Source organism: Pinus tabuliformis, chromosome 9, assembly GCF_031772625.1.
Source record: "Pinus tabuliformis cultivar Carrire ecotype Pingquan chromosome 9, CPIR1, whole genome shotgun sequence".
Taxonomy (NCBI): domain Eukaryota; kingdom Viridiplantae; phylum Streptophyta; class Pinopsida; order Pinales; family Pinaceae; genus Pinus; species Pinus tabuliformis.
Window position 1 is genome coordinate 1,742,128,835 of NC_142307.1, and position 17,297 is coordinate 1,742,146,131.

General features: G+C 39.8%; 1 protein-coding gene across 1 annotated transcript in view; it reads left to right on the plus strand.

Moving 5' to 3' along the window:
* The window catches only part of LOC149155678 (non-canonical heme oxygenase HOZ, chloroplastic-like), a 208,552-nt gene that overhangs the window by 55,306 nt on the left and 135,949 nt on the right, over positions 1–17,297 (plus strand). The window contains exons 2-3 of the mRNA XM_089441040.1: positions 3,046–3,108; positions 3,647–3,733. Coding sequence (XP_089297166.1) covers positions 3,046–3,108; positions 3,647–3,733 — 150 coding nt within the window. The remainder of the gene's footprint in view (positions 1–3,045; positions 3,109–3,646; positions 3,734–17,297) is intronic.

The window sequence follows — 17,297 nt, forward strand, 5'->3', positions numbered from 1 at the left end:
TTGAAATCCCAAAAACTGTTATGTCTACTAAATTTTGAATGGGATAGGAAATTCCATTTTCTCTATAGGAAGTCTAATGAGTTTGGAACCACTCCCAAACATCTTGAAACAATTAATGATAATGTTGAAAATTTAATTAAAAGGATAAAAAAGATTTTAAAAATTTAACATTACCACTAGGGAGCTTCCAAGGAGTGCCTAGGGAGCACCCAAGGAACACCTGGGGAGCATATAGGAGTGTTCAGTGAGCACGCTCTATGGCTTTGGGAGCATCCTAGGGAGTGTCACAGTCTCAAATTGGCTGGGAGCATGCCCAAAATGTCTAGAGTGCACTCCCAAGGATCCTCCCTAAGTGCTCCTACTTGGAACACGATTCCAAGGCCGGAGCAAGGGGGTAATGGGGGGGGGTTCTTCCTGCAACTATGCTACCGACACTTACTCCTTATGCATATCTCCTTCCAAATTAGCCAAAAGAGAAGAGTTAAGGTAGCAGGGTGGCCATATCATGGTCACCTGCACTCCATATGGTGGGCTAAGAGAGCCACAATGCCAATTTGTATGACAACCAAGCTGTCAAAATTCAGTAAATGAGAAAGGATGGCCAATAACTTCAACCAGGGTAGGAATTGAGCTCCAAAATCCCCAATGACATTAGAGCAAAGAAACCCTAGCAGATCTCTTGAATGATGAAATTAGTATTAATGAAATTAAAAAATGAAATAAACTTTGAATAATTAAAGTACTTGAGCACTTTTACAAGTGACTGTGTCATAGGAATAGTGTTATCAATATTCTTCCAAAACCCATCGTTAAACACGAGTGCTCTTCTCCATACCTTCGATGGTTTTGTAATGTTTTAATGTCATCCATTGATGTTGCTGCCCATTGGAATAAAAATAAGGAAAATCATTAGGTCATGTTTATTATATCTGTCCATCCATCACTCATGACAGTGGAATTTGTACCTGCCCATGAGGAACTGTATTCTGCAAGTACTTGTTTCACATGATTGATTGTTTCCACCAACAAAATAGTCTGAAGCATTTTAGATGTAGGGGCTTTGAACCTTGGACACACTAAAGCAACTCCACCAATCATAGCTTGCCATTAAGGGCTTCTGGCACAGTTGAAGGGAATGTCAAAATAGTACCAAGACTGGCAATGGCCTTCCTTGAATATGCACATTCTTCCTCCATGCTGTGCTTTCCAAGCTGGGTTGAGAACCTGCTAGTGTGTAGGTAGAAACAATGTATGTCTAGTGCCACCTCCACTGCTAAGATTTGTAGCAGTATGAGGTAGCATGGGGCTTGGGTGACCGTGAGGTTAGCTTTAAGCATGAGGGGTGGTTGAAATTGTAGATTCTGCAGAGAGGGTTGACAATGGTGTATTAGAAGATGATTGTCAGACCCCTAATGATGAAATTTCTGCATATATTTTGGCCTTCTTGGCCTTATTCTCAGTAAAGGGCCAAAGGTGTCTAAGATAAAATTTGCTTGGTGTTTAACATCTTGATCTGCTGCTTGGCAAGGAGTAACTTCTTTCCTGACAAATTCCAGGAGGTAATATTTAAATGTATTTATCTGCCACTATAATCTTTATGGAAAAACTTGCATCACTCTATTTATAGTGCCTGGAACTTTGCAATAATTCCATGCAAAATCTTTTTACCTTGGTCTTTTAACAATCCTAGCGTTTAATCCAAAAATTCTGTTATGGTTATAACTTTTAGGCAATGTTAAATATTTTCAGTTGATATATTCCTCAAAAGCTGCATATTCTCGAGAAAATACAGGAAAAAAGCCCTAAAAATACAGCAGAAAAAACATTATAAACATTTGAAAAAAATACAACCCTAATTGTAAGCCCTAAAACACTAGCAACTGTGAACAAACGAATTAGAGAGGTGGATTCTACCTCTAGAAATTATTTGGGGTCTGAGAAATGGCTAGAACAGTTTGCCCTAGATGCCTTGTTGCTGTTTATGTGCCAACACTTGCTTTTTGTGTGTCAGAAATTGATGGTGTGGATTCCCTAGATGTCCAACTTTGTCCTTATTTCAGTCACTGTCAGGTTTGGAAGAGCTGTCACAGCTGTGGTGAAAATCTCCAACAGAAAAGCATGAAAATGAAGTGCATTGTGGTTATTTCTGAGCCTTTATAGAATTGTCAACGAGTCAAATCTGGGCTTAACAAATACAAATTGTTGACTGGTTAATGAATTGTATCCCCAAGCTTGGGTTTTACAGTTTACTTATGGCCAAGTCATAATCAGTTGTTATGTCAATAAGTTGGGTTAGACTTTTGGTCGCTGGGTAAAACTGGTCAAGTGGTACTGGTCAAGCCTGGTTTTGACTTGTCAGTGAGTCATAACTACACTTTTAGCTGGCAAGTCGGGTCAGACTCGTGTTTCCTACGTAAAATCTGTGATTCCTGTTACTATGGTTATTAGCCATGAAAGCTCACCCTGTGTGAAACTGCCTACCCCATTGTTCAATTCTCGTTTGAAGAACTTGACTTTCATGATGCAGCAAGGTGTGTTAAACTTGTTTAGACTCTAGAGAGACCCCACACTAGTACAAAGTTCCTGTCACACGGCACCAAAAAGATGCCCAGATGATTGCATGCAAAATCGTAGAATCATGCAGACCTGTATACCTCATATGGAGATATAAAAGAGCAGAAACACCAAAAATGATCCTATTTTTCTTTCTGTATCATTTTCTTCTTTATGACTTTATCTGGAACCGTCATATTCCAATGATGGACATTCTACTCACCCGCTTCTTCTTTACTGTGCAATATCTTTCTTCCTTGCTTTAACTCATTACCAGAAAATATTCTAGCCTAATCTTTATACCGTACATTTTTGAAAAAAATTCAGGATGCATAAATATAGGTTCTAGATCTCTGGAATTCTGATATGAAGCTTTTGAACTTGGCCAATTGCTGGATTTTAATTATGATGTGATGTAATTAGAAGTACCTCATATACATTGTTTGTTTTTCTTAGCTAGTGTCCATCTTTTCTGAAATTTTCTTTTTGCAGAGTTTGGCTCCAGATAACATGGATGAAGAGACAAAACTTTGGCAGCAAGTCCAAAGTCATCAGGTATTAGTTTTCTGTTCTTCTCCTGCACAGCTTTGCATTCCCACACTTTTTTTTTAAGTATTTATCTCGAGGAAACCCACCAAACACTTCCCCTCATTCCGAGAATGGTACTTAAGGTAAACCAGTTTCTGCAGAAGCTTGAGGATGTGTCAACATAGGGTTCAAGGCTGTTACATCAATATACTGATTAAGAACTCAACATGTCACTTGTGGGAATTGAACCTGGTCAGGGAGGATAACACTCCATTCTTGCAATTGCACAAGCTAGACTTAATTGACAACTTTGCATTCCCACACTTGTATTAAAAGTTAAAACAATATTAATTATAACTTATTGTTGATAGAAAGAGAACGAAAGAAATGCATAAGGAAAATTACTTGCAGAAGGAGAACATGCCTAGAATTTGTTTACTTGGAACTATTTTCACCATGGTTAAACATTTCCTTGTATATGGCCAATGACTTTTACAAGGAGCTGTAGGTTTTCACAGACATTGTGCAAAGATATCTGACAGACTGAGTTGGAATTATCTGACAGAAAACAGCAGCTCGACTTCCAGCAGTTGAAGAGATTCGAACACTTTTGGACTCCAGCCTGCGTGGCATGCTTTCTACCTTTTCCCAGGTCATACAAACTTTAAATTCCAGGTTTGCTGTCTTAATTCAATACAATAGATAGTTACTGCAGAGGCTAACTTGGAGAAAGGCTGTTGCATACTGACATAATTTGATTTTGAGTTCCCATGGCAGTTGATTTTTCCAATATTACGAATTGGTTTGAATGGGCTTATGTTTGGGATGCATGGTTCTTGTAAACATAATCGCTTGCGAGTCACAACTTACTCTCACATTAAAAATTTATTTGTATCGCAGTTTTACCATTAGAAACTTGTAAAAGTATAGGAGATTAAAATTACAAACTTATTCAATAAATTAAGGCTAACCTTTAGATTTTTTCAAGGCTTATCATTTTAGGTTATAAACCAAAATTTATCTAGTAGGTTACGGGCAATTCTTCATCCTTCAAATGTAAGGAAACACAACTCTTTATCATGGAGCAACAAATTTGTCATGAGGAAGGTTGACTGTAAAAGAATACATTTATGGCTCTTTTGGTCAGAAACTGCCTTACTGACTGCTGAGGTGATCTATAGAAGTCTTTGGGTGATTTTTGGGCATTATTAGGCACGTGAAGATGATTCTGACAGCGTATACAATATCTTCATATTACATTGTTGGTGTGCGTTATCCTCCTTTTGGACTTTTTGGCATGTGTGTGAGTATATCTTAGTATCGTCATTGCTATGGTTCTTTATGAAAGTCGGAGGGTTGGACTTTGTAGGTAGGGGTGTGAGTGTGGTTGGTTCATTTTGAAAAATTTACATGGAAGGGGAGGACAATACATCTTCTGCACTTATGTGTGCGCACTTTTGTGTGATGTATATATATGTGTATTCATTCTTGTTTGTATTACTTGTGTGTATGTACATGTCTATATGTAAATTAGAAATAGTTTAGGAGTTAGTGTAGGTTATGTGATAGTTGGGATAGTTCTTTCAAAGTTTTCTTTCCTTGCCTTTTTAGCAACAAATTCTAATTTATCACATCTAGATTGAAAGATTGCATTCTGCATCTTTCCAAACTTCCATGGTACACATCTTAGCAAGCAGGCATTAAGATGTTAGCAACATAACATAGATAAGATAATTTTATTAATGCCCATGAATAACCAAAATAGGTCAATGGGACTAAAGAGTATAGCAAGTCCCAATAGTAATGCGGGATTACCAGAACAACTCCTAACTACAAAGAGAAGAGGTAAAAGAGAGTGAATATTTGTGGACTTCTTATATGGAAATTGTAATAATGAAACAAGGTTCTAGGACTTGTAAAAACATTGGTTGCAACATGAAACTAGTACATAGGTTATTCTTGCTAGGCCTAAGGGCAATGACATAAGTCTTGGCGTGCATTGTCTTTTAGGAACTATTACGGTCCATGGATTGGTCTTTGAAATACAATGCTTCAAATAATCTGTGAAATAGTTAGCTTGCAATGCACAAACTCAATTTCTATGGGTATGTTGTGTTTGTAGCTTGGGTAGGTACTTTTGCACAGGCCTAAGTGTCTAGGCGTGTAGAAGTCGCCCAAGATCTCCTCAGACATTTGCTCTAGTGTGAAAAATTTGCATTTGTAACTTAGCCTAAGTTTTAACTTAGGAAAAACACATAACTATTATGTTGGCTAATTGACCTAAAGAAACATTAAAAAAAGTAAAGTATTTACTTTAGAAATGATGTTTTAATATTAGCCCTTGATCTCAAGTGAGGCGAGATTTAATGTCGACTGTCAATCACTTTGGAGATTAGGGTTAGGGATTTGACTCAACAAAAGGTTATAAAAACAAGGCTAAGGATAGGGAGAAGACACCATAGAAGAACATAAGATTGAGAGAGGCATATCAATATGGAGTGTGATACTCCAGTGTGTTGGGTCTAAGGAAGGGGGCAACAAGGATATCTAGATTAGCTAGGGAGGGTTTGATCGGCTGGATCAAATCCAATTGTCGTACATGTAATTTCCTCAATTGGGCCATTATCCTAGGACAAGAGCCCAAGTAGGTTATGAAAATATTTTAATGAACAATTGATTTGACTGGGTAGAATCTGTTGTGTCATTTTTGTGAGATTGGTTATGTTTTTACTTTCACTAAGAGCCTAGTTGTGCATTCCTTCAGTAGGTCTGTAATTTGCTAGGTTAATAATTTGTCGGGTGTTAGGTTCACAAGAAAATTTAACATGGTATTAGAGCAATAAACTCAGAGAACTGATCTCAAGGCGCTATGTTCTGTAGTGATCATACGTGGAAAATTTGTTTATTTTGTAGAGTGTAGAAGGCCGTACAAAGGACTGTACAACAACATCAAAATAATTTTTTTAAAGGTTTTTAAAGTTAAAAATCAACTATTAAAAAAGGAGTGGGGGTCGACAGGTTGAATGGGTTGTTAGACCCACTCAGCCGTTAGGCGATAGAGTAACGGAGCTAGAAGAGGCAGTTTCGTGGGTAAGAAAAGATCAATTGTTAGAGCCACAAAGAGGGAGGGGATAGGCTCGAGGCTATTAGACTGTAGGCTGACAGCTAGGGTCGTTAGACTCCACCAAGGCGGTCAAGTCACCAATCAAAGGGTCGGCGCCTTGCAGATTTAGTAGATGCAAAAGACGAGATAGGGCGAGGTTTCCAGGTAGAGGTAATATGAGGAGCTAGGTACGTCAATGCAACCAAGCTGCAATAGTCGCATGATAGGGATGTGGCAACATGCTTATCTAGGTACACAAAGTCGAGAAAGGCTTGACAAGATGAATATGATCAATGTTTGGGACAACAAGCCTTCAGTGAGCCCCAAGTTGAAGCCTAGGGCTAGCGTAGGGTTTACCCTAGGGAAAAATATCCTAGGGCTTGTGACATCAGTCCTAAAAAGGATGAATTCAACGTGGTAAAGTTGATATTTTGAGGCAATGAGTATCACACCACATGTAAAACCCCTCCAAAAGAATAATGCACTTGCCCTAGTTGAATTCAACCCTAACCCTAGCGTAGCGGCTTGCTTTAAAGGGCCGAAAATTTAGAGAAGAGAGAGAGATTTAGGTTTTGGGAAAACTTTAAGGTGTGATCACCTATGTAGAAAGGCTAGTGCTCGATCTTGGGTGATGGACTCTAGAGGGAGATCTAATTATGGAAAATCAAGCCCTAGAATGGAGTAAGGGTTAATGAAAAACCTTAGTTTTCATACCCTAGTTATCATTTTATGAGAGAAGAAAGTCATTGAGGAGAGCTTAAAATGAAGGATCTCAAGGGATTGTCACACAAACCTTAAAGGGTAATGCATACAATACTTTGCCAAGATCTCATAGAAAATTATTCAATAAAAACTAGTACATCAAAACCCTAACTATAACCATTCCATGCAATAGCCATAAAGGCATTCAACAACATAGAATACTTACAAGAAAATGCATGCCCCAATCCTTTATTATTCCAAAATGATGTCTCCAAAGCAAGAGAATGCCTCCACAAGCAAATACTCCACAAAAGATCACATCTCCACAAGATACAAGTCTATTTCAGCTAGGCCAAAACCTCTCAAAGACGCTGAATTGATGCACAATGATGATGTTAAGACAAATGACATGACCTCTATTTACATGAGGTCTGCCTCAACAAATTTCTGACTAATTAAGCCCCTAAATCAAGTTTGACACAAAATAACCTTGGGTTACAAGCCAACCCACTAGATAAGTGACAAATTAAGCATAATTACCCACACTTGTGATCCGTAGCCTCCAAAAGTGCTAATGTCATGCTCTTTTATGGCTCCAAATGCCATGTCAAGGTGTGAAAATATGTCATAGTGCTAGAATCATCCAAAACTTGAGGAAGTTCCCTAAAATACACCTCAAGTCCTCCTTTGGGGTCCCAAGTCCAGTTAGGTGCCATAATGTCAACTCCATGGGTCTCCAGGTGCAACAAGCCCTTCCAAGTCTCTCAATGGGATACCATCCTTATCTGAGCTCTGAATCAAGTCTTGCCCATTAGGTTGTGTCAAGGCTAGCCTGGGGGCATGTTGGGTCTAGTGGTGTCATCATGAAGAATCCTCTATGCTAGGTCAATGTAGACCAATATCCTGGGTCTTGATGGTGCTCTGGGACATGTAACATTTGCTTAAGTCATCAGGAAGCCCAACTCTCTCAACACTGCTTCTGCTAATCCATCTATCTCTCTAAAGAGGCCTGGGTACTTATGGATTGGGTTCTCTCAAGGCCTGGGCTGCTATGGACCACCTGACAAAAACAACATGGACTCAAGTGAAAGCAACCATCCATTAGAGACTAAGAACATATATGCATCTAAGTGGACCAAACTTGAATGTTAAGGGCATATTAATGCTTCAAACAAGGATCGTCTTCAAATATCTAACTAGACCAAGTCCCGTAAAGGTGTTCCCTACCTTCACAGAGGTGGCTTGTGAAAATTCCAAAAACTGGATTCCTATTGCAGCAACTGGAAATAATTCTCCTAATTGTTAAATTAATTTTTAACAATTTATTTACTTGTTGGTTTGAAATGCATTGGCCAAAAAATTCTCTTATGTGATTTCTACCAAAAGACTTTGCTTAATTTATTTACTGTTTGCTACAGTAAATATTGAATCAATCCCACTGCAACCTACACAAATAAAACCACGGAAGAAATAAATATTGGAAGAAATGCTAGCACGCACACAAAATAACCCAGTTATTTTTGGACCAATGTCCTCGGAAAAACCCAACTTGGGAAAACCTATGCAACAGTGAGGGTTTATTTTATTATGCAACAGTGAAATATGAGTACATCTATGGATGCCCAACTGGAAATCTAAACAACAATAAAATCTGATTAAAATACTGAAGGGAATTATCCTTCTACCACAGACAATCTTTGGCTTGACTTTCCCTATCAAAATTCAGCACCCTAGAGCATAGCGTCAGCCTCTACGCTGCTCTGCGTAGCTGGCTGGATGACTTTCTCTGGACTAGGATTAGATGAAGTCGTTCTACCTATGGATGCTAAGAAAATTGCATATCCGACCCTCTGGGACTCCTTCCTAGCCTCTGGAACTAAGAATGAATTTTTCTCCTCACCAAATCGATCTGCCTGACTGAAGCACTATGCAGTCCCTCAATGCTGCCTCTCTGGGATAATTCGACTTACTTGCTGTTGCCTCGCCGGATCTGGAAAATCTTTCCTCTGGCTCACTATCCTTGACCCTCAATTACTGCTTCAATCTCATTGGCTCTCTCTCTGGCAACTAACTGCTGCTACTCTGGAAATCGATCTGCTCATGAAATCGAACTGCTCAAGTGATTTCTCCAAGCCCCGTTGACGACTTCTTATAATCCTCTGTTGAGACTTCAATCACCAAGATTAGATCTCAATCGATGGTTAGGATTAACTTGAAGTCGATCCGTGTGAGTTTCTAGAACATTCACACCTTAACTTAATTAATTCCGATTAATTAGTCATATTCCTTGAGTTTAGACTTAGGAAATATTTAAAAGCTGACTAATAATCTAATTAAGTCATTTTTAGGTGGAAATGCCAAAAACAATTTCTAGGTTTTGGAGATCTCATGCAGTGTTGCAAACATCGCCATTAAATCAGTGAGGGGAAAAAATCGGCAAATACAAAAATATTCATTTTTTTTCAATTTTCTTAATAACTAAAGCATCTACAACATAAAATAAATGCATTGACACATAAATATGATAAAAGAACTAATATATAAGATGTGTAATATCATTTCTAATGTTACATCACACATAACAATGAATCATGTCCTGAATAGTAAGTCCTGAGTCCCAACTTAGTCTCAAAATATCAACAAAAAATATAATATTGTATCTCATATCATGAGTCATAATGTCATATACAATGAAATGAACCAAATAACTAATACCACTGATTTCCTCTGCCCCTCTTGCGAGAAAATGCAATAGCTTTCTCTCTAGATGTAGATGGCGGTGGAGTTGGTAGTGGCCTCTGCTGTGCCCTAAAAGTTGAAGAACTAGGAGCTATAGGAGGTAGAACACATCCTCTATTGGTGACAGGGGTAGCTTGGGTAGGTGGTGCCACCTCCTCCTCCTGTTGCTCCTACTCCTCCTCTACCCCCTCCACTACCTCCCGCTCTAACCAATCAACGACCGACTCCATGAGAGGCCTCTCGGCCTCAACCCTCCATGTTGCAGTGGTGTCAATCCCATCCAATGAGATGGCCTCCACATCAAGTGTCCTCTTAAGTTGCCTCACCCACAATCGAAGATTGTAGTAGACGTAGACCATGTCATTAAGTCGCTGGGACTCCAACTTGTACAAGGGTCATAAATTAATACATTATAAATAATAAAGTAATAATTCAAAAAAAATATTATTTAATGAATTCAAAAAATTAACTGGAAATTTGGAATATTTTAAGTTTTAACTTGTTGCGCTTCTTGGTGTGTTTTTTTTCAAATACACTCCAGTTGCGCTTGCATCCTGAGGAACTACATGTTTGGTTGAGCACTCGAATGGCAAGACTTTGCAGATTGGGTACTTTGCCACCATAGTTTCTGCACCACGCATCTACAACAAATAAGATAAATATAAGAAAAAAATGAAATTTGAAAGTTGAAGCAAAGTATGAAGTTATGAACTTGAAAAAACAATGAAATTTGAAACAAACTAAAACATACTTGGCATTTTAGTCTTCCTATCAACCACAACCATGTCAAAGCTAAATATGCCACCTGTCATCCTGTATATCTCCATTTCTTTGGATATTTCTGCACGTTCTGCTAGAGATGGCACCATGCTTTGAACACAAGTGAAGAATCCATCCATGACCTCAAAATCAAATAAAAAACCACAGGAGTAAGCAAATGCGGGGTTCAGGTAGATCCTTGCAGTATGAATGGGACGATGGAGTGTATTGTTCATCACTCATCAATCATTTCCCATAGGAGGAGTTGTTTCTGAAACCCCTCATCCGCCTTATCATCATAGTAGGTCTGAATGGATGCTTTGACCCTATCCATGGCTTCATACAAGTAGCCCATGGGGGCTTGTCTCCATCAACTAATTAAAGAACCTTTACTAAAGGTTCAGTAATGTTGCATACCTCTTGCACTTCCGCCCAAAAGATTTCCTGGTATGAAACTAATTTGCATATGGTCTCTCCCTCTGGTTTGCGGCTAAATGCCAAAGCACACCACTCATCTGAAAGAAACATTCTCTTCACATCCCACATAGAATTCAAGAGGGATTGAAGAGATATGAAACTGGTGGCAAACCGTGTAATGGCAAGGCGCACCAACTCCTTGTTGTTGGTGAATGTTCTCATCAAATGAAGCACAAATGCATGATTATATATAAATTTTGTAATGCTTTTTGATGATTCAACAATATCCTTGACAAAAGGAATTTTTCCTATGTCCTCCAACATCAAATCAATGCAGTGTGCAGCACAAGGTGTCCAAAATAAGGTAGGATGCCTCTCCATAAGCATCTTGCCAGCAACAACATAATTTGCAGCATTGTTTGTTATGACTTGGACAACATGTTCTGGACCCACCTCCAGAATGAACACATCCAACAAATCACATAATAACCGTGCATCTTTGATATGTGCAGATGCATCAACAGATTTCATAAACATTGTCCCCTTGAGACAATTAACCAAGAAGTTTATAAGGCTTCTACCCTTTTGATTGGTCCAACCATTTGACATCACAGTGCATCCTGTGTGTGCCCATGATGCCCTAAACTCCTCCAATCTCTTGGTGCAGTCAACCTTTTCATTTTGAAGAATGCACCCTCTAAAGTCATCATAAGAAGGGACTTTGTACCCTGGGCCAACAACTGCAATAACATCAGCTGTGGGCTGAAAAAATGGATTATTCCTTGCAACGCTGAAAGGGATATCACTACAAAGAAGAAACTTGCCCAACAACTTGTCAACTTTTTCTTTCTCCTTTTTTTTAATAATTGAAGAGATAGATGGTTGTGAACCAAGTGTGGTTCTAGGAACAAAATATGATGAGGCAGCTATAGGGTTGGTTGTAGATACTGATGTTGAAGTAGAACCAGTACCACTCTCATGTTCACCTCCCAATCCTGACACTCTACTCCCAGTCCTTGTTAGTTGACTCTTCAGAGCTGCCTTGGACAATTTGGTTTGCTCTATTTCTTCCAATGATCTGAGGGCTCTTTGGATGATTTCTGGATTTGTATTTGTGCAAGGCCCTACCTCATGTCCAGGGATTTGTGCAAGGTGATACTTCAATCTATATACCCCCCTGTCATATGATGCCCACATAACTTGCAAGTCAAGTTTGATCTGTCAAACCCTCCATCAGGTTCACCAAATTCCCACAGAGGGTCCAATTTCCTTGGCATGTTTGTAACTTTGTTGAACTCTTGAGTTTTAATGTAAGATGAAGTTTGAAGTTTGAAGTTGAACCTAGGGCACAAGAAGAATTGCAAGTTAAAAAAATAAAATTAAAATTTACATACAACACATTGAATTTTTGACCAAAACAAAAACCTCAACTCAATGCAACAATAATGGAAAAAATACACATTCAAACCCAAGCAAAAATGATGGAAAAAAACTAGGGCACAAGAAGAAATTAAACTTATAAATCTAACAATCAAGTTTTTGCATTTTTGACCAAAATAAACCCTCTCCACTATATGCAACAAAAATGAAAAAAAAAACACAATCAAATCCACTCAAAAATCATTGAAAATAAATGGGTTATAGAAACCCAAGGAAAAACAAGAAAAAAACAAAAAAAAGGGCCAAATTTGATGCCCATACCTGGAAACCACGCTTTGTTGAAGAAACTTGGTCCAAACTTGAATTTTTCTTGCTTGGGATGCTAAATTCCTTCACTTTTCTCCTCTTTTGCCCTTGTAGATGACTTCTCCTCCTCCTCAGCTCTTACTCTTGCCCTGTGTTTGAAAAAAATGACAAAAAAACTCAAAATCGCACTTTAAAACTCGTTGTTTCCGCCCGCCACGATTTTTCGCGATTTTTTGAAAATAAAAAAATCGGAGATTAAATCGGCCCGGTGAAAAAATCGCGATGTTCGCAACGCTGATCTCATGCATTCTAGCCTCTCCACAAAATTTCAAGGCTAGAACACATCTGTTGTTACAAAAACTAACACTCCCTCTTAGCGAGGAATGTGACAACACTTTGTCTTTGCACATCTTGTGACAACACTCTGTTTCCGCATCATCTCCTGTAATGTTGCTGTTGTTTGGCTGTTGCTGCCCACCAACCATTGCGCTACTCTGATATATGCTGCATTTGTGCTATTGCTGACACCACTGTCGACACTGCATTTGCACTGCAACTCCATCCACATTTGTTGCTGCTGCAACTGCAACATCTGCAACTGAAAAGCATCCTAAATACTGAAGAAACTGTGATCAATATGATGCATCTGTCTCCCAAGTCTCTGATTGCTGCTAGTATCTGCGCTGTCACTGAGGCATCTGCACTGCTGCTGACTCTGCACTTTTCCACCTGCACTGCTGCCAACTCTGCAGTGCGCTCCCCAACATCTGACTGCTACTAGACTCTGCATCTGTCACTCTGGCATTTGACTGCATCTAATGCCACTGATCCATTTTGCTACTGAATACTGTGGGCCCTCGTAACAAGGTATTGATCCAAGAGGTGGACCACCTCAAGAATCCTGCCCATTTGTAGTGCTCTGGGGCTACAACACCAAGTCACCCCACTTCACTCCTGGGGGTATGTCAGCAAACACGGTGAAGTCTTCCTCCAGCTTGGAGGAAAGCCTATCGATCTCTATTGATGCTGCTTGCCGGTCTTGCTTCTCCTCTTTGTCCTTCTTCCTAAGAGGACACTAGGTGCTGTAGTGACCGAGCTCACCACACCTAAAGCACTTGACCTTTGACAGGTCCTTCTTATTCTTTCGCTTCTCCCCCTATCCTTGACTGGGACCCTTAGATGCGAGGACCACATTCTCCTCCTCCTTCACCTGCTTTGATCCGCTGTTGCTGCCACTGATGGAGCTCTTCACTAGAGCTCGTCTCAACTCCTCCTGCTGCAAGTCAGCCCACATCCTGTCCCACTCTGGTAGCTTGTCTCTGCCCAATATGCTTTGGACAAAGACTTGCCACTCCTCAGAGACACTGTTGAGTGCCAATCTCACAAGCTTTGTGGGTTGAGGCGCTGCCCCAACAACTAACAATTGATCTCGAACCTCCTGAATCCTGGTGAGGAAGGGGTCTATGCCTTCCCCCTTCTGCATCCTGGTGCATCTCAGCTTCTCCTCTAAGTACATCTTTTGCTGCTCGGAAGTGCCTTGGTACAGCGTGGAGAGAGTCTCCCACATCTCTCTAGTAGTGCCTTTGCTAGAAATGTGTGAAACAATGTGATCTCGAACACCATCAAGGATCAACCTCTTTTCTCATGTCATCTCCTTTCTGTACTCCTTCAGTTGATCTGCATCCGTGGGGATAGCTACCACTGCATCTATAAATGTCTTCAGGCCATATTCATCTAGAAGGAAGGACATCCTTGCCTTTCAGATGACATAGTTGGAAGCACCATCCAACCTATCCTAATCTTGAAGCCCAGTAATGGCCATCTCAACAAATGTCGAAAATCTCCTCTTCCCTTCTGCTCAGCTACTGCTCAACGATTTGCACTCCCTTCTGGAGTGAGAAACTTTGCACACAACGACTACTGATCTGCAAGGGAAATTAAACTTCTTGAGACTAGAAGTTCCTTGAGGAAATTTTTCCCTCAGTGTGTGCTCTTCTTCCACCCGACGCTAGCTTTGCTCTAGCAACTGCTTCAAAACTACTGTGTCCAGCTAGAGATCTGCTCTGCGAAAAATACTGGTTGCTCCCCCTTCCTCTGGAATCTTTCGATCTGGAGAGATCAAATTTTTCTGCGTCACACTTAGAAAAATTGAATCTCCTCAAGAAATTCGGCCTCTTGGCCAAGGTGACTGCGCTGCCTCTGGGGTTTCGATCTGCTGCCCACATTGAACAACGAAACTCCCTCTTCCTTCGCTACTGAGCTCTCCAGCTGATCATCTGCGCTCTGATACCATGTGAAAATTCCGAAAACTAGAATCCTATTGCAACAACTGGAAATAATTCTCCTAATTGTTAAATAAATTTTTAACAATTTATTTATTGTTTGCTACAGTAAATACTGAATCAATCACACTGCAACCTACACAAATAAAACTGCGAAAGAAATAAATGCTGGAAGAAATGCTAACACACACATAAAATAACACAGTTATTTTTGGACCAATGTCCCCGAAAAAACCCAACTTGGGAAAATCGGTGCAACAGTGAGGGTTTATTTTATTATGTACCAGTGAAATTTGAGTATGTTTATGGATGCCAAATTGAAAATCCAAACAAGAAGAAAATTTGATTAAAATACTGAAGGGAATTACCCTTCTCCCACAGGCAACCTTTGGCTGGACTTTCCCTATCAAAACTCGACCTCCTGGAGCACTGCGTCAACCTCTGTGCTACTCTACGTAGCTGGCTGGATGGCTTGCTCTTGATTGGGCTCAGTGAAGTCGTTCTGCCTCTGGATGCTGAGAAAATCGCCTCTTCGGCCCTCTGGGACTCCTTCCCAGCCTCTGGAACTGAGAACGAATTTTTCTCCTCACCGAATCGTTCTGCCCGACTGAAGCACTGCGCAGTCCCTTAACGCCGCTTCTCTGGGATAATTCGACTCACTTGTTGCTGCCTCCCTGAATCTGGAAAATCTTTCCTCCGGCTCACTGTCCCTGCCCCTCAATTACTGATTCGATCTTAGTGGGTCTCTCTCTAACAACTAACTGCTGCTACTCTCGAAATTGATATGCTCAAGTGATTTCTCGAAGCCCCATCGCTTCTTATAATCCTCTGTTGAGACTTCAATGGCCAAGATTAGATCTTAATCGATGGCTAGGATTAACTTGAAGTCGATCCATGTGAGTTTCTAGAACATTCACACCTTAACTTAATTAATTCTGATTAATTAGTCATATTCCATAAGTTTAGACTTAGGAAATATTTAAAAATTGACTAATAATCTAATTAAGTCATTTCTAGGTGGAAATTCCAAAAACAATTTCTGGGTTTTGGAGATCTCATGCATTCTAACCTCTCCACAAAATTTCAAGGCTAGAACACATCTGTTGCTACAAAAACTAACATGGCTAATGGTCAACCCTATTAGCTGCTTCCAACCCTTAGGGGAAAGTGATAGTTCCAAGGTCAACCCCTCAATCGATATGTGTTAGTGTAAATGTATGATAATGTAATATCCTAGGGTAATTTTCTTTCCCTTAAGGTTTTATATTTATCCAAGATTTCCAATAAAACATAAATGATTATATGACACATTGTTCATTTAGCAGGCAATATAACAATATGATTCTTCAATAATCCACTAGCAATAAAAATTAGTTAGATCCTTCAGTGACATAATAATCCAAGGATAACTGACCAATAAAAACATTGAATATATCCAATATCCCCTTGATTTGATATACAACCAACCCAATTATGCTATACTGATCCACTGTACTTCTAAGCCTGTTGCAACAGGAGTCCTACTTCTAAACTTACTACAACAGGAGCTCGAATTGACCTGAGGACAACCGTAGACCTTTCTCAACTTCTTACTACCTTAAGTGTTGTACGAGATTCGCTGTTCAACAATGCGCTTAATCTCGGTGGTTGGACAAATGGCAGATAGGACTTAGTTGGCTTGAATAAGCTTGTACCTATGGCTATGACTGCGGCCCTTGGTCTGCAACCTTGTTGAAAAGCCTCAAATGCCCTGATATCAGTACAAAATCCTAATCTTTGTCTTCGCTGTCTCAAAAACCTTAAAACGTCCCATACAATTAATGCCTTTGACTGGAGATGCCACCAAATTCTGCTTGACCAGACATATGCTAGATTTTACGATTTTGCTAATGTTAATTTTAGGTTAACATGTTCTTTGCTTAGGACAGTTACTTCAATATTCCATATTAGCCCATTCATTAATCCATTAGCAATCACAAGAATCATTATCATATTGACAATAACTGAAGAAAGAACATATACAACAAATGCAGAAGACAAGCCAAGACAAGAGGACACAATAATATGGCTCAAGCCAGGGAAAAACCCCAAGATGGGGAAAACCCTTGATCAATTCTTCTTATTATCAATATCAAATGTTCAACAGAGGGAGAGTACAATACTTTAAAGTCAAAATGACTTGCCAACGAGGAGATCCAATGTCACTGCCCTAGACAAGTAGATGGCCTAATCAAACGCTGTAATTCTGGCATTCTGTCACTGTGATCAGATGGTACCTTCCTGAAGCGAGGTCTGGTTAGGGTTTCTTGTAAATCACTAGTATCCCATTGAATTGTTCCAAAACCCCTCACCTCAGCTGTGGCTTACCTTGGTCAACATGATGGTGCCCTTCGCTGGTTGGACAAAACCCTTGATAGGTATCTCGAACACTTTATCTATGATGGTGAATCCCTGCGGCCCTTTCTGAAGCAACAAATCTGTAGTGCGGCCTTACTAGGAGGGAGATTCTCCCTCTCATTGTCCAAAAG